At 49.8% G+C, this 19,319-nt stretch overlaps 1 protein-coding gene across 6 annotated transcripts in view; it reads left to right on the forward strand.

Moving 5' to 3' along the window:
- The first annotated feature begins 601 nt into the window (after positions 1-601).
- FBLN7 (fibulin 7) overlaps positions 602-19,319 on the forward strand; it is a 64,954-nt gene continuing 46,236 nt past the window's right edge. For all 6 annotated transcript variants that reach the window (XR_012422045.1, XM_074011262.1, XM_045368888.3 and 3 more), the window contains exon 1: positions 602-954. Coding sequence is in view for 5 of the 6 variants with exons in the window: in XM_074011262.1 (XP_073867363.1) it covers positions 880-954 (75 nt within the window). In the remaining variant the exon portion in view is untranslated. The remainder of the gene's footprint in view (positions 955-19,319) is intronic.

Below are 19,319 nucleotides of genomic sequence, written 5' to 3' on the forward strand. Positions count from 1 at the left end.
TTAGCAAGGCATGCCATGTTCTAGAACCTGACCTCCCATTTAAACTGAGTTTCTCCTTCCCTTGAGCAAGGAGGACAGTGAATCAGAAGGGCTGTAGATCCACTCACTGTATCACTGCGTGTCTATCTACTCACTGGGCGTGCCTGTTCTCACACCCCCATTGCATTATTTAAAGGGACACTAGTTTATTTGGATGGAGAACTCAGTCCACCCCGTGTCAAGCTTTTGAAGCCCATCTCCTGGTCCCCTTCTAGGACTGTCGGGAGGAGGGTGTCGCGTGGGCTCTGAAGTAGAACAGATCTGGGTTTGGGTTTCTGTTCGGCCACTTGTCCCTAGTGACTGAGCCTCAGTCTACTTGGTTGGGAAATGGGACAGTCAGGAGCGAACCTGCCCAGGGTGGGCTTCCAGTCACCCGCACATGTGCGGGGCACGGGCCGCCCATCCCTGCCAGGCCCTGAGGATGCCCGCGCTCGTCCTCGGCGTCGCGCCCGGCCTCCTCGGGGAGCCGCGCGGGTTGGGCGCGCTCCCAGACGCATTCCTGGCCGGGCAGCCCCTCCTCCCTCGGCCTTAGCCAAGGGGCTGGCGCCTCCCCGCCTCGCCCGGACTGTCTCGTGCGGGCAGCTGCGGACGCTCGTGGCGCGCTGCTCCAGGGCCCGGTGCACGGCGCACCTGGACCTGAGCAAGGGCCGGGCGGCGCCGATCCCCGCGGGACGCATTGCGCTCGGGGGCCTCCTGCCTCCTTCCCTGCCCCAGCCGCCCCGGGGCCGCGCGGCGCCCCGCACCCTGCAGGGGCGGCTGCCGCATCGCTGGGACAAACTCGGCAGGGGAGGCAGACAAAGTTATTTCCCCCTCCCAAGCAGCAAGATTCCGATTGGCAAGATGGTGCCCAGCTCTCCGCGCGCGCTCTTCCTTCTGCTCCTGATCCTCGCCTGCCCCGAGCCGCGGGCTTCCCAGGTCAGTGTCCCTCCCACCTCTCTCCCCTGTCCCGCGCGCAGGGGAGGCAGCACTAAGGCTGGGGGACCTGGGCTTGCCACTTTCCACTCGGATGCCTGGGTTGAGAGGTTAGAGCGATGCCTGGGCTGGGGTTCAGTTTTCAGAGAGAGGTGCAGGGTCCCCCATCTGTCATCTCAGATGCATCGCGGGCCGGGCGCCTGGGAGGACCCGGGCTAGGGTGCGAAAGCGTCGGTCCATTGGGTGAGAGGCTCCGCGTGAGAACCGCCGGGAGGAAGAAGATTTCTCAGGGATTTATGAGACATTGGTCTTTCCTGGGTTTCCATGAGAGCTCTGGATCACCCAATTAGCTTAGAAAATGTCCCCGCCCTCCAAACTCCGACGTTTAAATTTCCAACCGAAATATTAGAACACTCACAGGACCTTCTTAGCAGTTTGTGGCATTTCCGAGGCAGAGGTGGCCCGGGAGGTTTCTGAAGCAGTCCCTTCCTGAGCCGGCAAGGCCTTGGATGTGGGACTACATTTTCTTAAACACATATACAGGCGGCTTGCTGTTTAATTTTTCTCTTCTTGCCATTGGCATTTGTTCGAATCCCACCGGATTTATTTATTTAATACTTGACCAGATTCGCTTTTATATTAACCATTAGCAACCGATTTTTAAAATTAAGGCGAGAACTTGAATTGCCGAGTCCAGAACCCGAATCCAGCAGAGTAGCCCTGGCCAGCCAGGGTGAGGGGCCCGGCATGGACTGCCAATCCCCTACCCGCAAAATGCCAACAGCAGTGGGTAGCGGAGAGCCTGCGCACACGTCCTGAATGCCTGATGCATCTCAGGCCCCCTGCGGGGTATCTTCCAGTCACTTCATTCCTGGAGCAACCCTGTGAGGTGGGGACTGCTATGCCCATTTTGCAGATAAATGAAACTGAGGCCCAGGGAGGATGGGACGTATTCAAGGTCACACAACCAGAAATGAGCAGAATAAACCCAGTTTCTCTTGTGGGACTCCAAGATTTCTTCCTTGCCTGCCGACACTTGTCCATACTCCCTGGCCCGAGACTGACTTCCCGGGCCAGGCGAGCATGCCCATGGCCACCTAAAAGCCCCTGGGGTGCAGGAACGGATTCCAGGCAGCAGAATTTGGCTCAGACGAGACTGGTGATGTTAGTGCAGAAGGTGGTGAGGCGGCATCACAGGGAGATACTCAGTGACCGGGCAGCAGAGAGCCGGTTTGGGGCCACGCTAGACTCACCCAACAGAGCAATGGGGTCTCCTACCAAGTTTGCAGGTTACAGAACAAAATAAAACCCCACCTCAGACCTTGAGCCCAACGCCGGAAGCACAGGTGGTTACATCCCTAAGCCGGCTCCCCCGCCTAGGCTCCAAGGAGGCAGCGTGGACAGGATGTGTGATGAGATGCTTGAGAACTAGGCCCTGCCATTGTGTGACCTTTGCTGCTTAGGGAATGAGGCAAACACCTGTCTCCCGAGGTTACCCAGAAACCAGGTGAGACCGAAGCACTTGTCACATGTTTGCACCTGCTGCACAGGCAAAGTGAGTTCACTCGGACTCTGTACCTGGAGTTTCTGGGTCCAATCCCTGTCCTGCTACATCCAGGCTTTCTCGGGTTTCTTATCCTCTAAACCTTACTGTGTTTAGCTGCAAAACACCTGTCTTAGGTGCTTTGTGAGGGGAATGGGAACAAAAGAGATTGCCCACAGATGTTCATTTAAAAATTCTAGTGAGACTCTCTTTCACCCACAGTCCTATGTGGCGAGGGGTCTCCCCTTCTCCACCCTCACCCCTGTCTGGGCAAGCTTAAAGGGTGAATTACAAAGGAGGCCCCAGGGCCTGGTGCATGCTGGAACAAGCATTACCTGAGTCCTTCCATGCTTTGAGTCTCTGCTCAAATAAGCAATCCTCTGCAGAGATCTTCCAGATCTCTCTCTACTCTAAACAAGTCTTCTCTGCCCCTGGATTTTCTGTCTGGGCCCCCTGAAGGGCTCTGGCATAGTACCGATCGTCATTTGTAATGATATCTTTTGATAGGTTTCAAGTTTATGGTCTGCATTCCCACTATAGGGCTCCAGGGACAGGGAAACACCTGGCCTAAAAGTAGAGTGAGCCCTGGGACTCCTGAACCCACCAGTAAGAGCCGTTGGCTGGTGGAGACTCAGCAAGTTTGGAGAATGAACTGTGCCCACAGGATCATATCTTGCCATGGAGGAGATGGGAGGAGTCAGGTGGGAGGCACTGAGGATAGGCTTCCTCGACCGAGGCCCATTGACACAGCAGCTCCAAGGAGCTCTAGATGGAGGATGCGGTGCTCCTCATGGGGGCAGGCCACAACCCTGTTTGGGGTTCCTGTTTACTGGCAAATGTGCTTGCTTTGTGTATTAGGAGACAGCTCAAGGGTAATATGATGAGCGTGTGTGTGTGTGTATCAGTGGATGTATGTGTCTGTGTGTGTAGTTGTGTGCACACACCTTTTTGCGTTGGTACCTGTGGTTGTGTGTGCATGTGTCTGTGTGAGTGACTGTATGTGTGATGGTAAGTGTATGTGTGTGTGCCTATCTGTACTGTGTGTGTGATTGGGTATGCACATGCCTTTGTGTGTCGGTGCCTGTGATTATGTCTGTGTGACTGTGTGTGTGTTACAGGGGAGGGGAGGCTGTGTGCTGCGGGGTGCTGTGTGCTGCAGGGTCCAGAGAAGCGCTCCTGTGGGGATGGAGTCTCATCTCTCTCCCGCTCCCCTCTGTGGCTGTCCACTGTGTCCCTCTTGTCAGCACATCTGTCCCAAGTCACTTTGCAGGGTTTTGTCACTGGCTGATGAAGAGCAGGTGGTCATGGGGAAGGAAGGGAGGTGGAGAAGTGTGGGGTGTGCAGAGAATGGGAACCCTTTTCTGGACACTGTGCCCACCCTGTGGCCTTCCCACTGGAAGAGAAACACCTCATTGGGGAGACCAGAACAAATATCCAACCATCATCTCACCTCACCTTCAGCCCACAGTAGCTCCGGGCAGGCAAGGGGTGCAGGCTGCCAGCCACCTCCTCGTCTGTGTGGGGAGCTGCTATGGTGTTTCCACAGGCTTCCCTCCCCGATCCTCTCCCTGTGATCAGATGTCACAGGTCTCCAAATTCCACCATGAGAGGTTCATTCTTTTAGTTGCCTCCTCCCATTTGATACATTGCTTTTTATAATTAAGTAAAAATAAATGTTGTTCATGTATAATTTCATGATTTTAACCATGGAACTATATTCTATGTATGGCAACCACCACCACAATCAGGATACAGAATAGTTCTACCGCCCCCAAAACTATATCATGCTGCTCTTTGAAGTTGCACCCTCTACCCACCCCAGCCCTGGCAGCCCTTATCTATTCTTTATCATTACAAGTTTGCCTTCTCCATCATGTCATACAATTTTTTAATTTTATTTTGTTTTAGAGACAGGGTTTTGCCATCTTACCTAGGCTGGTCTCGAACTCCTGGGCTCAAGCAATCCTCCCATCTCAGCCTTGTAAAGTGCTGGGATTATAGGTGTGAGTCACCGCACCCGGCCTCCACAATGTCATATAAATGGAAAAGAGTACATGGCCTTTTGAGTTTAGTTTCTTTAATCTCATTTGCCCTGAGAATATGCGTTGGGCAGTGCTTGTGGCTCTAGCATTTACCCCGAGATAACTTTGTCACAAAATATCTCGCTTTTATTATTTTCACATTGCTCTAGTATATCAACTTTGGAAAAAACAGACATCATTCTATTTATAGAATTCTGTTCTTAGTAGTGGTATTTCCATTTACAAAATGTAGTAATTCTTGATCGCTGAAAATGTCAAATCCTAGAAAACATAGCACTCCTACGCGTGATATTAACATTGCTTTGGAACAGTTGTTGGCCAAAGATTCAATTGATGCATCCGATTTTTCCAAGATAGATGATTCTGATGATTCAGACAATGCTGATGTTAGTCCTACTTAGAAATAACTACAAGAACAGTTTTTATATTTAATGTTCACATTGAAAACCATTCAGATTTGCTTCAGCCTCAAAGAGCATGTTTCTGTAAAATTAAATGAGCACTGGCAGTAAGGGGCACTTTTTTTTTTTCTAAATGAGAAAAGGGTTAGCTTCGTATAATGCATCTAAGAATCACCCAAGCCATAGGCTCCTTTTAGTTTTAGTTTTTGTTTTCGTTTTTCATTTTTTTTGTTTTTTGTTTTAGTTTTGTTTTTCTGAGACGGAGTCTTGCTCTGTCACCCAGGCTGGAGTGCAGTGGCGTGATCTTGGCTCACTGCCACTTCCGCCTACTGGGTTCAAGTGATTCCCCTGCCTTAGCCTCCCAAGTAGCTGAGATTACAGGTGCTCGCCACCACGCCCGGCTAATTTTTGTATTTTTTTACTAGAGACAGGGTTTCACCGTGTTGGTCAGGCTAGTCTCAAACTCCTGACCTCAGGTGATCCACCCGCCTCGGCTTCCCCAACTGCTGGGTTTACAGGCGTGAGCCACTGCGCCTGGCCAGGCTCCTTTTTATTGCTGAGTGGGGCTTTGTGGTGTGAGGAGTGTACTCTTGTTTGTTTATCAGGTCACCCACTGAACAACACCCACCCGTGCTGTCATTCCAGTTTTGGGCAATTGTGAATACAGCTGGTATAAGCATTCACATATGCTTTTCATGTGAATGTATTTTCATTTCTTACGAGTAAATACCTGGGAGGGGGATTGCTGGGTCATATGGTAAATGTGTGTTTAACTTTGTAAGAAACTGCCCAACTACATTCCGTATTAGTTTTATCACTTTACATTTATGAAAGACCTCACTACACTGTATCCTTACCAGCACTTAGAGTTCTCAGATTGATTTGTTTTTCTCCAAGTCATTCTAGTAACTATGTAATAGTACCTCATTGTGGTTTTAATTTCCATTGCTCTAATGACTAATGATGTTGAACATCTCTTCATGTGCTTATTTGCCAAATAGTCTATTGGGCAAAACGTCTGTTCAAGCCTTCTGCCCATTTAAAAAAAGGATTGTTTGTTTCTTTTTCTTTCTTTTTATTTTTTGAGACAAGGTCTTGCTATGTTGCCCAGGCCAGCAGCATAGCTCAAGTGACCCTCCTGCCTCAGCCTCTGGAGTATTTGGGATTACAGGCGAACCCTGACTGTTTTAAATAAATTTTGAGCACTCTTTATGTATTCTAAATACAAGGTTTTTTTGGATATGTGAGTTATAAATATTTTCTCTCAGTTTGTAGCTTGTCTTAACAGTGCCTTTTGCAGAGCAAATTTTTAAATTTTAATGAAGTTTAGTTTATCAATTTTTTATTTTAATGGATTGTGTTTTGGGTGTCAAGTCTAAGCACTCTTGGCCTAACCTCAGGTCATGAAAATTTGCTTCTAAAATTTTTACAGTTTTGCATTTTTATTATAATCCGTGTTGAGTTACTTTTTTCTTTCTTTTTTCTTTTCTGAGATGGAGTCTCGCTCTGTCGCCCAGGCTGGAGTGCAGTGGCCGGATCTCAGCTCACTGCAAGCTCCGCCTCCCGGGTTCCGGCCATTCTCCTGCCTCAGCCTCCTGAGTAGCTGGGACTACAGGCGCCCACCACCTCGCCCGGCTAGTTTTTTGTATTTTTTAGTAGAGACCGGGTTTCACCGTGTTAGCCAGGATGGTCTCGATCTCCTGATCTCGTGATCCGCCCATCTCGGCCTCCCAAAGTGCTGGGATTACAGGCTTGAGCCACCGCGCCCGGCCGGGTTACTTTTTAAAAATAAGGCGTGAGATTCATGTTGAGGGCCACTTTTTCGTGTGGATATCCAATTGTTCCAACACCATTTGTTGTTGAAAGACTACTGATTCGCAAACTTGCCCTTAGCAACTGTCAAAAATCAGTTCATCATACATGTATGGGGCAATTTCTGCCAATAACACACTTATCTTGATTACTGTAGTAAATCTTAAAATTGAGTAAAGTGAGTCCTCCAACTTTATTATCCCTTTTCAAAATTCCTTTGGCTATTCTAGTTTCTTTGCCTTTCCATTACAATTTCAGAGTCAGTTGTCTATATCTATAAGAAATTCTACTGGGCCGGGCACAGTGGCTCACGCCTGTAATCCCAGCGCTTTGGGAAGGGAAGGTAGCAGACCACCTGAGGTCAGGAGTTCGAGACCAGTCTGGCAAACATGGTAAAACCCCGTCTCTACCAAAAATACATAATTAACAAGGTGTGGTGGCACATGCCTGTAGTCCCAGCTACTTGGGGGCTGAGGCAGGAGAATTGCTTGAACCTGGGAGGCAGAGGGTGCAGTGAGCCATGAGCTGAGATTGTGCCATGGCACTCCAGCCTGGGCAACAAGAGCGAAACTCTGTCTCAAAAACAACAACAACTACTACTGGAATTTTTATTGGAATTGCATTAAATCTATAGATCAATTAGAGGAGAAATGGCATCTTAAATGTATTTAGTCTTCCAATCTGTGAACACAATATATCTTTCTACTTATTTAGATATTCTTTGATTTCTTTCATCAGTACATATTTTTTTAGTTTTCAACACAAACATGCTGTGTTAGACTTATACCTAATTATTTCATTTTTGAAGCTATTTTAAATAGTTTTTTAAAAAATTCATTTCCAAGTGGATATCCCCAGTATGGAGAAATCCAATGGGCTTTTCTGCGTTGACCTTGTATCTTGTGACCTTGTGGAACTCAATCATTATTTATAGGGAATTTAAAAAAAATACATTTCCTAGGGTTTTTTACATGGACAATCACGTCATCTATGTTATTGGAGCAGTTTTATTTCTTCCTTTTTAATGTATGTGTCATTTATTTATGTATTTAGCCTTTTTACATGGACTAAAATTTCAAATACAATTTTTAACAGGAGAGCGAACATTCTTGCCTTGTTCTAGAACTTAGGAAGAAAGGATGCGTTTTCTCAACATTAAGTATGGTTCTGGCTGTAGGTTTTTTGTAGGTATCGCTTGTCTGGCTAAGGTTTCCTTCTTGTCCTAGTTTGATACAATACTTATTATGAATGGACATTGAATTTTTTCACGTGCTTTTTTTTTCTACTTCACTTGATATGGTCCTGTGGTTTTTCTTTAGTCTGTTAATAAGGTGGATTTTCTGTCTTCTGGAAGACATGGTGTAGAATTGGTGCCAGTTATTCTGGCACCAATGTCTAGTAGAATTTACCAATGAAACCATGTGGGCCTGGAGGCTTCTGGAAAGTTTTAACTATGAATTCAATTTCTTAGATACAGAGCAATTTAGGTTAGCAATTTTTCTTCCCTGGGGTGAGTTTTGGTAATTTGTATCTTTCAAGAAATTGGTCCATAGCACCCCTCTCTTGAGGCACCTACTTCTAAATACCCTAGGGACCACTCCGCATTTCTACACAATTGATTTCCTTTAATGACAGATGAGTGCTTTGTTCCATAATCCACTATAGAGCCAAATAGTTCCCTATGATTAATTTCCTTTCTTGCGTAACTTTTTAATTTTCCTAGAGTTTATTCCCTTTTGCCTCAGTCTGCCGTCTACACAAGCACAATTGTTTCCAGGATCTCTTTCCCAGTCGGTGTTCTGCCAGGGCTTCTTGTCCCTGGAGCCCAGACTCCCCAGGCCTCTCTGCATTCGGCTCCCGCCTTGCTGCTGCCCTCCCTGGGCTCGTGGCCCTGCGGCTACACAGGGGCTTTGGGAGAGAGTCTCTCTGCTATCCTTAGCTGGAGTCTACATTTTTGAGATCACATGTCTTCCTCTTTCTTTGGCTTACTCCCTTATTTTTTTGAACACATCCTTAGGAAAATGATTTTTAACTCATTATTGCTGGGCTTGTCAAATCACTTGCCTACAGTAGATATCACAGTTTTTGTACATGGAAACTTTAAAGCAGCCAACAGTAGCATCATGATCCCAGGTTGTAGGTAGGGGGGGTCTTCTGTGGCCAAGAAAGTGGCGGCTGAATCCTACAGTTGGGAGCAAGGCCAGAGGAGGAAGTGAGAGGAGGAAAGCTGACCCGCGCTGTCTCCGACTCACTGCCCGCCAGCTCTCCTCCCCGCTGACTTCCCAGAGAAAACCAAGACCTCGCGCTGGAACAGGACTTAAGACTTATTTCTTGGTCTGAGAAAAAAAAATGAACTGAAGGGTGGAAAAACGAAAACAAAAGCTTGCTCCTTCCCGGCCTAGGGTGGCCTGGGAAGTCGTCCCATCAGTGTCAATTTAGCTGCCGATTCGGATCGATTGCCTGGGACTGCCTAGAGTCCAGGTTGAGATGGCTCATCGGTCACTCTAGAGCTTGGCATGAAAGGACACCATGATTGACAGGAGTATCTGCCCTCGTCCTAGCACCAGGAGTGTTCACTAACCCTGAAACAGAGATTTTAATACTAATACATGAAGATGAGCTGTAACAGCAGGGGCTTGTGAATCATTCAGATCTGTTGATCTGAAATAAATACCTCTGTCTAAAATGAGGTATTTCATAAAACAGATATTTGGTGCCTACAATGGCCCAGGCACTGGGAACAAAACAGACAGTGATCCTGCTTTGATTTTAAGAGAGCAGCTCTGGATCTGAAGTTGGCAGGCCAGGGGAGCAATTTGAGTTGAGCTCAGCTGGTCTGCTGTGCTAGTCAGGGCCAGACTCAGCTCATCTGGACTGGCCTTGCTCGTTTGTCTATGGTCAGCTGCCAAGCTAGCTGGGGCTGGTTGGTCTAGGGCAGCTCATCTGGTGCATGCAGGCTCTGCTCCATGAGGCCTCTCATCCTCCAGGAGGCTAGCTGGGGCTTTTCTCATGGTGGTTGTGGTGGTGGTGATGGTGGTCGTAGAGCACCAAGACTGAGCAGAAGCTCGCAGACTTCTTGAGATCCGGCCTTGGAACTGGAGCATGACTTCCACTGCATCCTGTTGGCCAAAGCAAGCGACAAGTCCAGCCCAGATATGAAAGGTGGGAAAACAGACTTCCTTTTCGATTTCAAGTACAACTTTTGAAATCGAGAGAAGACAGCAGAGTCTTCTTGCATATGGTGTTGGCACAGGGAGGAAGATCTGGGGTGATTTTTGCAAATCCTCCATCATAGTGACCCAGAGACTTACTCCCACAGGCGCCTCTGTTTAGACAAATGGGTGGAATCAGGGCATGGTGGTGATGGGGAGTAGGAAGATCCCCTGGCATCTTCTGCTTTCTCTAGCAGCCTCCACTTCTCCCCGGCACATTCAAGAATGCGATCTATGTCCTGTCAAGGGCAGCCCTGATTGCAGAGGAGAATGGAAGCCCCCTTGCTCCCTTGGGGTCATTTCTGGCCCTGGGGGCATTGGGCAGTGAGTGTAAAGGGCCCGGGCCACACCATGGCCCACTGGGAAAGCAAACATGGCCAGCCAGTTCAGTGGTTTCTTGGGCTAGCCTGGAGTCTTTCAATCAGGAACAGATGTCCTCCCAGGTCTGCTCACCCTGGGGAATCCTATTTGGCACTAGACTTGATTCCAGGTAGGTCAAGCCAGATGCCTTTGAAGCTGCTTGCCTTCCTTTTGGGTACCAGCCCTCCCTCCATATGCTGGCTCAGACCTGCCTCTCAGCCAGCTGTGCCAGGAGTAGTGTCCATTGTTTGGGCACAGCTGTTGACAAAGGCCTAACTGTGCTGGCCACTCTCCCCTGATCCATAGGGGAAAAGGTTTGTGCAGACCTGGGGCTCCAGGGAAGACTCCCGGGGTGGGTTGAACTTTCTTTATCCTTTCAAACTCCCTGTCAGGACTTCCCATGCTCTTCACTAACTGCCTGAAACCTAAAATAAGGACATGACACACATTTTCGTTAAAGAAAAAATAAGCACCCATAATTTGACTGGACCCAAACCCATCCATTTGTACAAGTCTCAAGTACAATTTGTAACTCAAGTAAGTAAAATGTGTATCTCAAGGAAGTAACCATCTCCCCTCCTGTACGTAGGAAAACGTGTTCCTCTCTGGGCACCAGAATCTCTCAAAGGAGGCAGCCTTGATGGGAAGTGAGACCCAAGGAACTCAGCATGGGGCTGGGTTCCTAAGTACTAAGATTGAGACATGACAGTTTTTCGCATCAAAGACCAGAGGCATGGGGGATGTTGGTGGTGACTGGGAGGGAACTGGAAAGTCCCCAGCCACCCTTGGCGCTGCTTTTGCCATCTGGTTGGCCACTGTCTGAGACAATTCCCCCCCTGCTGGAGATCAGTTGCCTCTGGACCTTAGATGGAAGGGGAGGGTGCTGTGAGCCCTGAAGCAGCCCTTCCCCATGCTTATCCCATCTCTGAAGGAGGGGCTGGGGTCAGAGAGCAAGACCAGCAACTGGTTGCATTGCCCAGAAAGCCTTACCCGCCCTCGGGGAGCTGAGAGCATCAGATGAATCCTGGGCTGATTTGAACACCGAGAGAGGACCACTGAGCTCCAAGAGAGGGGTCTCTGCAGTACTAGAAGAAAAAAAAAATGCGTCCAGAGAAGAAGAATCAGACTGCAGTATAGAAACATACAAACATGTTAGTATCACCTGAATGGGTCAGTATCACTTCAGGGCTCCTGCAATTTAGGCCTTTTCTCTGATTGCATGACCAAAAGAATCTAACTAGTAAGATAATGTGCTCATCCCACAACTATGTCCTGAGAGGCTAGCACAGGAAAGATGCTGTTCTGGGAGACAGCAGGGCCTGAGGCAGCGTAGCAGGTGGTGAAGATTCCCAGGCCTGGCTCGGTCTTGGCTCAGATCCTTCCTGGTTGACTGATGTGGGGCAAGTTCCTGCCCCTTGTGAATCAGTTTCTTCCTCTGAACAGTGGAGATAATAGACATTCCCATCTCATGGGCTCATAGTTGAAGAAAATGAATCATATTCAAAGACCAGGTCCATCACAAATGCTCAATACGTGACAGGAGAGAGAAAGATGCAGCTGGCACAGTCCCCACTGCCACTTAGCTCACCAAGCAGGAAGAGAAAAACCAGACAAATTGGAAAAGTATCAGAGGACCAGCAATTGCCTAAGCAGGGTGCTGCATTGGAAGGTGGCCACGAGGCTACTCCAGGTTAAGCAAGCAGGCAGGGGCTGTCTAAGGAGAGGACTTCTAAGTTGAAATGGAAAGACAACTCTAGAGGATTCAACTCTAGGGGACTCAACTCTAGAGGATTCAACTCTAGGGGACTCAACTCTAGAGGATTCAACTCTAGGGGACTCAACTCTAGAGGACCTGGGGGCAGATTCCCTGGGCAGAGGACCCAGCCAGTGCTAAGGCCCCGAGGTGGATATAGCTCGGGGAGGTTCGCGGTGAGAGGGCCTGGATCCCGCTGGCAGCGTGGGCAAACGGGAAGGGAAGGATCAAATGACAGTGGTGTGCCTGGGCACATTGTCAGGGTCCTGGGCCTTGGAGTCTTTATTCTTGAAGTATCTAACCTGGATGGCGGTGAAGGCTAAATAAAAAGTAGGGTGTGTTTTCCGATTTTCCTACTCTCTCTAGGGGAAAATCCCAAGGGTTTCTGAGTGGGCTGGCAATGGTGCAACAGTAATTATCCTCTCCTGTACCACAGCGGTCCTGTCCCACCTCCCCTCCCTGCATCCTCACTTGCCTTCGTAAAATCTGTATTTCGCAAAGACAGAGGTCAGAGGTGGGACCGCATCACGCCCCTGCCTACACCCAACAACTAGTCTCCTCGCCCCTGAGAATAAAGGGAAGCTCCTCACCATGCAGCTGACAGAATGTATTAGTTTTTCATTGCTGCCTTCTTTGATTCCTTCTTATCTGCTAAACTTTATCTCCCTTCTATATTCATATTGTGTTAAATCCCAAAAGGAAATAGACAAAATGTGCCGCCATTTTTGCTGGTAGGAGGCTATCAGGTTGTGAGATGTGAGGAGAAGGCTCATGTACCAGGCTTGCGTGCCTAGGAGGGGATTGCAGCTTCTGGACGCCATGTGTGTGGACCCCAAGCTCCTCGCTTGGCTTGGGCACAGGGGGCCTCAGAGACTTGCTGAAGATAATACTGAGGCTGTGAAAGGCACAACCCAGTCCACAGGTGCAGGCGGCATCTGGACAAAGGTTAGCTGGGTAGCAAGCAGGTGAAATGGGGAAAATGGGTTTGGGTGGTGAGATGAGCAAGAGATTGTCTGTGGCTCATACTTATGCCATTCCTTCACTCCTCATTCACTCATTCACTCATTTCCTCATTCAGACAAGCATCTAGTGTACACTCAGATCCTATTCTCAGTGTCAACAATTCCAAGTTGTCTACAATTTGTTTTCTGTCCTCAAGAATGCCAAGGGGCCAGGGGAGCGGTGACTGGGAGGGTGACCAAAGGTGGGCACCAAGGCTTTCGAGGGGGTGCTGTGAAGTGAGAGGATGAACGAGGCAGGACTCACGAAGGTTCTCTGTGTACCCCTCTCTAAGGTGAGTCCAGCCATCTTGTCACAACAGGGGCTGGAGAAGGCACGCTGGGTTTTAAATCCTGGATAGGCCACCGTGGGTCAGAGACTTACGCGGCTTCCGCCCCTGTCAAGTGGGTGTTGTAATGGTGCCACGTCCTGGGCTATCACGGGTTCCTGTGTGAAGTGTGGTCACAGTGCCGGCTCTTGGCACCCGCTGTTGTTGTCATCGCTCCCGTGGCTGTTTTAAAAACCAGACTGGAATGGGGCATGGAGCGTAAATGTAGAATTACAGGCAGCCAGCAGGGTTCAAACTCAAAGTACCCTGAGCAACCTGGGGTACAGAGCCCCAAAGGGAGGCTCCAGCTGGAGGGCTGGGGTGGTTAATTTTATGTGTCAATTTAGTTAAGACATGGTTTTCAGGTATTTGCTCAAACACCAGTCCAGATGTTGCTGGGAAGCGATTGTTTAGATACGACTAGCATTTCAATCAGCAGCCTTTGAGAAAAGCAGATTCGCCTCCTAATGTGGGTGGCCCTCATGCAAAAGACTGAGGTCCCCCCAGGAGGGAGTTCTGCCTCCACACTGCCTTCTGCCTTTGACCTTGAGCTGTAGCATCACCTGCAACTGGCCCTGGGTCTCCAGCCTGCTCCTGCCCTGCGGAGGTTGGACTTGCCAGCCCCCACAACTGTGTGACGGTTCCTTAAAATTCCTTAAAATTGGACTTGCCAGCCCCCACAACTGCGTGACAATCCCTTAAAATCTCTCTTTCTCTTTCCATATATTAATAAGTATGTTATATATTACAATATTACATATGTATACGTATGTGTGTGTGTGTGTGTGTATAATATATATCTCTTTCGTATTGCTTCTGTTTCTGTAAAGAGTTCTGACTAATCCAAAGGCCTTGGGCAACTCCTCAAGTGAAATTCTCTCACTTCCCTCAGAAGCGCCCACTTTCTTTCCTCGTATATGTGGGTGCTGAGCAGAGGTCTCTGGCACGAAAAGTAGTCGAGGATTTATAACCCGCCTCTGGCTCGGTTGAAAAATAAAAATAAGTTCTGGAGAAAGCACATTCACGAATTCGACATGACTCAGACGCGGAAGGCTCCGAGCCTTGGCCAGCAGGCACACATTTGGCAAGTTGCTCGGTCCTTTCAGAGACCTAAGGCATCAAAACATCTGTGTTCCCATTAGCAAAATGCTGACATGACGCATAGCTGTGGCTTGGGAGAAACCAGCATGGGAGACGGCCCCTCCAAGTCTAGGGGTCATCCGTGGCCATTGGAGGTCTCGGAGCTCTATTGTCACCAAAGAGGCTCTCAAAAGGTGTCACAGTACCAAGACTGCCACTGTGAGGAAGACCATAGAGCCAGGTTACAGGAGAACAGAAGCCCCAAGGACCAGTCCCCATGTTCCCATACACACCCCTGAAGCTTCTCCGTGCCCTCTGGTGCCTTCAGAGCAGGTTCCGGGTGAACCCAAACAGCGCGGGGGTCTGGGTGGGATGGGAGGGGTCAGGCCTGCTGGCAGGGAACTGGGTAAGCCGGGGGACACACACCCATTTTTGGCTGTGTCCACCCCTGGACCAGGAGGTGGGGTCTGGGGGTATGAAATGTCTCTGGAGGCCCAGCAGTCCTGGAAGTGCTGGTTGGTTGTCAGAGGAAGGAAGTCCCGGGATCTCAGGAATCTTCCATGGACCTGCCGGAGTAAACGTTGTGAGAGAAGGGGCTGGAAGGGAGATGGACAAGAATTCCTACAGAAGGGCAGGGGTGGATGGAGCGTTCCATGGGCCTTCTTGCTCCCAAGAGCCTTAAAACCAGCTCCTCCCCTCGCCCAGCTCTCAGCACTGGCCTGCGTCTTCCAGAACCATCCGTGCCGCCTCTACTCCAGCTTGGAAAAACCTGGATGGGGTGACATCTGTTGTTCCTTCTCTAACTGGTTCTCTGCAAACATTGCCATTGGTCTCACGTTAGATGAAGTACTCACCCCTTTAAAGGGTTTCATAACGGAAACGGTAAACCTTGATATTTTTCTCCTTTTCAAAGATGGAAGAGAATGTCCATCTTTGGACATTCACTGAATGTCTCCTCTTGGTTCCATTTCCAAGAAGTTATTAACTCATAGAAATGGAAACTATTTGTCATTATTTATTGTCGGTGGCATAAGCTGGGCCATGACTGGTTTTGAAGGGATGAAAATTTACACCATTTGAGGGGATCGCTCTAAGAAAAAGATTTAAAACAGGGGCCCCTCAAGAGCCCGGGAAGAGGCCTGGGAAAGTGAGGAGCCAGACATGGCAGCTTCCTCAGCTTCAAGGGGATGGCCTCTGGAACATGCTCTGTCCTTCCTGGGGTGCAGGGACCTCCCCTTGCCACCCTGTCTAGATCTGACCTTCACCCAATCCCATCTTGGTGAGCGGGAGGTGAGTTCTGGAGGGCTGTGCAGAGCCTGGGGCTGCTTTTCACAGTTGGAACCTGGAACCCTGAGATGGGAAAGCCCCGCCCAAAATCCAGGCCTTCACTGGACAGCAGGTGGACAGCCCCTGAGCGTCCGGCCGGCTTCCTGTCCGTCCCACAGCCCCTCACGGCACCCTCGGCCTGTCCTTGGCAAAGGCCACGTGTGCATGGAAGGAAATGGCCTGCTCCCATGCATGGCTCAGAGCAGGGGAGGGTGGTGGGTTTGGGAGGGGAATGGCAGACAACTGTGGCTGTGGACAAGGAGGCCCCTGCCCAGACTGAAAAGAGAGTTCACTGAGGAACAGAAGTAGAACTGAGACACAGAGACAGACGGGTTGCTCTGCTCGTTAACGTGAAAATGATGCCACAGCCAGTGTGGAGGGGAAAGAGCTGACAGAACCTGCATCCTGTGGGGCTGCGTGATGACGTCTGTGCAAGGGAGCACCTGTGTCTAACCCGAGACTTGAAACCTAACAAAAAGTTAACAGCGGTTGTCTCTGGTTGTGGGACTTGTTCTTTGTTTGAATGCATTTTTCTGCATTTTGAATTGTTTTGCAGATATTATGCTTTCTTTTTATGATCAAGCAAAATGATAAGCTTTCTCAGCTTGGAAAAATGAGGCACTGGGGTCTCAGGCCCCTCACGTGACCTCATTTGTCCCCATATGCGGGTCTCTCATGGGTGCTTGTCTTGGTATGTAAGGATTCCAGCTTCATCATCTAGCTTTGCAAAGGAGCTCGGTGATGCCTGTGCCTGTGCCTGTGCCAAATCAGGTGACAGATGAGCATGGCATCCAGGATCTTTCCTGTTAGGAGCAGCTGCAGCTCAGACCCTCAAACCTCATGTCAAAGGCACGGATACTCTCTGCTTCTCGGGCTCCCTGGCCCCAACCCCGGCATGCTGGCTTGCTGAGAGCAGCAAAGAGCTTCCTTGTACCACACTCTGTTTCATTAGCCTCACTCCAGAGAGGCTGGGATGGGCCAGAACCTCCTGACATGCCCTCCGCAAGTCAGCCTGCAGCCTTTCGGTCTCCCTCCCCGCCTGGGATGGAGATGCGGCCTTGGTTTGCTTGGTCTTGAAGATGTTTAAGGTTTTTCAGTGGCAGCTGGCAAGCTGGGCACATCTCACCTCCAGTGAGCACCGGGGAGAAAGCAGCTGGCGCCTGTTGCCCACGGAGCAGGAAGTGTCACTGGAAGCAGAGGGCAGTTGTGCCTGGAGCCAGCAGCATTGGGGTTAGAAATACTTGGCTGCCCAGCGGCCCAGTGGAAAACAAGTCCCTGTCCCTCCACACACACTCCTTTACTTCCTGGAGCCCCGGGCCATCACCCCAGGTTCCTGGCAGTATGCTTGCCCTTCCCAGCACAGCCTTTGGCACAGATTTCTCCCAGCTTCAAAACTGAGCCCTCCATGTACCCGGGGCAGTTGCGGCTCCGAGAGCCCTCTTTCAGCTGTCAGGGCCTGGTCAGCTCATCCCGGCTGGATGTGGGCAAGGGCGTCTCCTCCGCCTTCCCTTCACGCTTCCTGCCCCCACTGCCCAGGCGCCCAACCCAAACTTTGCCCAGGAGTCAGAAATCTACTGTAGGGCATTTGGTCTCAGTCCTATCCATCCCTAGTGCAAATTCATCATTAAGATCATTCACCACACAGGAGCCTGTGAGAACAAAGGAGGCAGTCCACTGGGGTGGCTGGCGGGGCTAAGTGGGAGTCAGAGTTCCCCGCCTGGCTCTACTGCTACTAAGCCCCATGATTTGGGGCAAGGTGTTTGCCTTTCAGCCTCCATATCTTTCTCTATGAAATGGAGACAAGCCCCATTTCTCCGCAGGGTTTCTGCCAGCCAGTAGCTGAACTATTCTTTGCTACAGCGAAGAAGCTCTTTGTAGACTGTACACAAATGTAATTGACATGTAAGCCATGAAGTCATCTATAAAAGCAGAGCCCCCCCTTTTTAAGGAAGGGGACGTGGGTGTGGGAAATCAGGTTTGGGTGGGAGGGCTGCACCGTGCTGGGCAGGTATGGGATTGCAGGAGGTTGCTCCCGAGTGCCCCAGGACCTCCGTGGGCGGGACCACAATGGGGGAGAGGAAGGAAAACAAACCAAACTTCTCTTCCGAGCAATTGCGTTTGGGGCTGTGCCTCCTCAGGCCCTGGGTATGGTGGGGGCCCAGGAGTCCCCGGGATTAACGAGTTCCAGGGGCAACTGGGGATTCAACTTTGTCAAAAGCATCCATTCAGTCTGGCCAGTGAGTCATCTGGTGAAATCTCCACGGTGCAGAGGCCTGGCAGCCTCCCTGGGAGAGCGGCAGTGGCTCCGTTCCCATCAAGATGGTGGTGGTGGTTGTGGTTGTGGTGCTTCGCTGCAAGCCACCTTGGCTGTGGGGGCCACACGCCTCCCTGCCGCTTTACTGCCCCACTGTCTTTTAGACAGTTTTTCTTTTCTTTTTTCTTTTTTTTTTTTTGAGATGGAGTCTTGCTCTGTTGCCCAGCCTGGAGTGCAGTGGCCGGATCTCAGCTCACTGCAAGCTCCGCCTCCCGAGTTTACACCATTCTCCTGCCTCAGCCCCCCGAGTAGCTGGGACTACAGGTGCCCACCACCTCGCCTGGCTAGTTTTTTGTATTTTTTAGTAGAGACAGGGTTTCACTGTGTTAGCCAGGATGGTCTCGATCTCCTGACCTCGTGATCCGCCCGTCTCGGCCTCCCAAAGTGCTGGGATTACAGGCTTGAGCCACCGTGCCCGGCTCCTTTTTTTTAAATTATAAAACCAATACTCAGTAGAAAAGACTCCGTCTCAAAAAAAAAATAATAAAATAAAATAAAATTAAGGCTGGGCGTGATGGCTCATGCCTGTAATCCTAGCACTTTGGGAGGCTGAGGCAGGCAGATCACCTGAGGTCAGGAGTTTGAGACCAGCCTAGACAACATGGCGAAACCCCATCTCCACTAAAAATACAAAAATTAGCGGGGCATGGCGGCGGGCACCTGTAATCTCAGCTACTAGGGAAGCTGAGGCATGAGAATCGCTTGAACCCCGGAGGTGGAGGTTGTAGTGAGTTGAGATTGTGCCACTGCCCTCCAGCCTGGTGACAGAGCGAGACTCCATCTCAAAAACAAACAAACAAACAAAACAAATTAAATAAAACATAATCCATAAGCCTATCCCTAAAGATAACCATCATCATTGTCTTGATGTGTCTCCTGTCTCCTTTACAGGCAGCAGAGTCCAGGCTGTGCTGTTATAACACACAGCCCCCAGTGAATGTGAATGGCCTCAGTAGAGACCTCCTTGCTCCACAAGGCCGAGGTCCCATCTCTCCCCACTTGATTCACCCCTCCTTTACTACTTTTCATGTTCTGGCTCTTTTTCTTAATTAGGCAATTACTTTTTTTTGAGGCAGGGTCTCACTCTGTCACCAAAGCTGAGTGCAGTGGGGCAATCATGACTCACTGCAGCCTCAACCTCCCAGGCTCAAGTGATCTTCCCGCCTACAGGCATGCACCACCATGCCCAATTAATTTT

Source organism: Macaca fascicularis, chromosome 13 (genome assembly GCF_037993035.2).
Source record: "Macaca fascicularis isolate 582-1 chromosome 13, T2T-MFA8v1.1".
Lineage (NCBI taxonomy): Eukaryota > Metazoa > Chordata > Mammalia > Primates > Cercopithecidae > Macaca > Macaca fascicularis.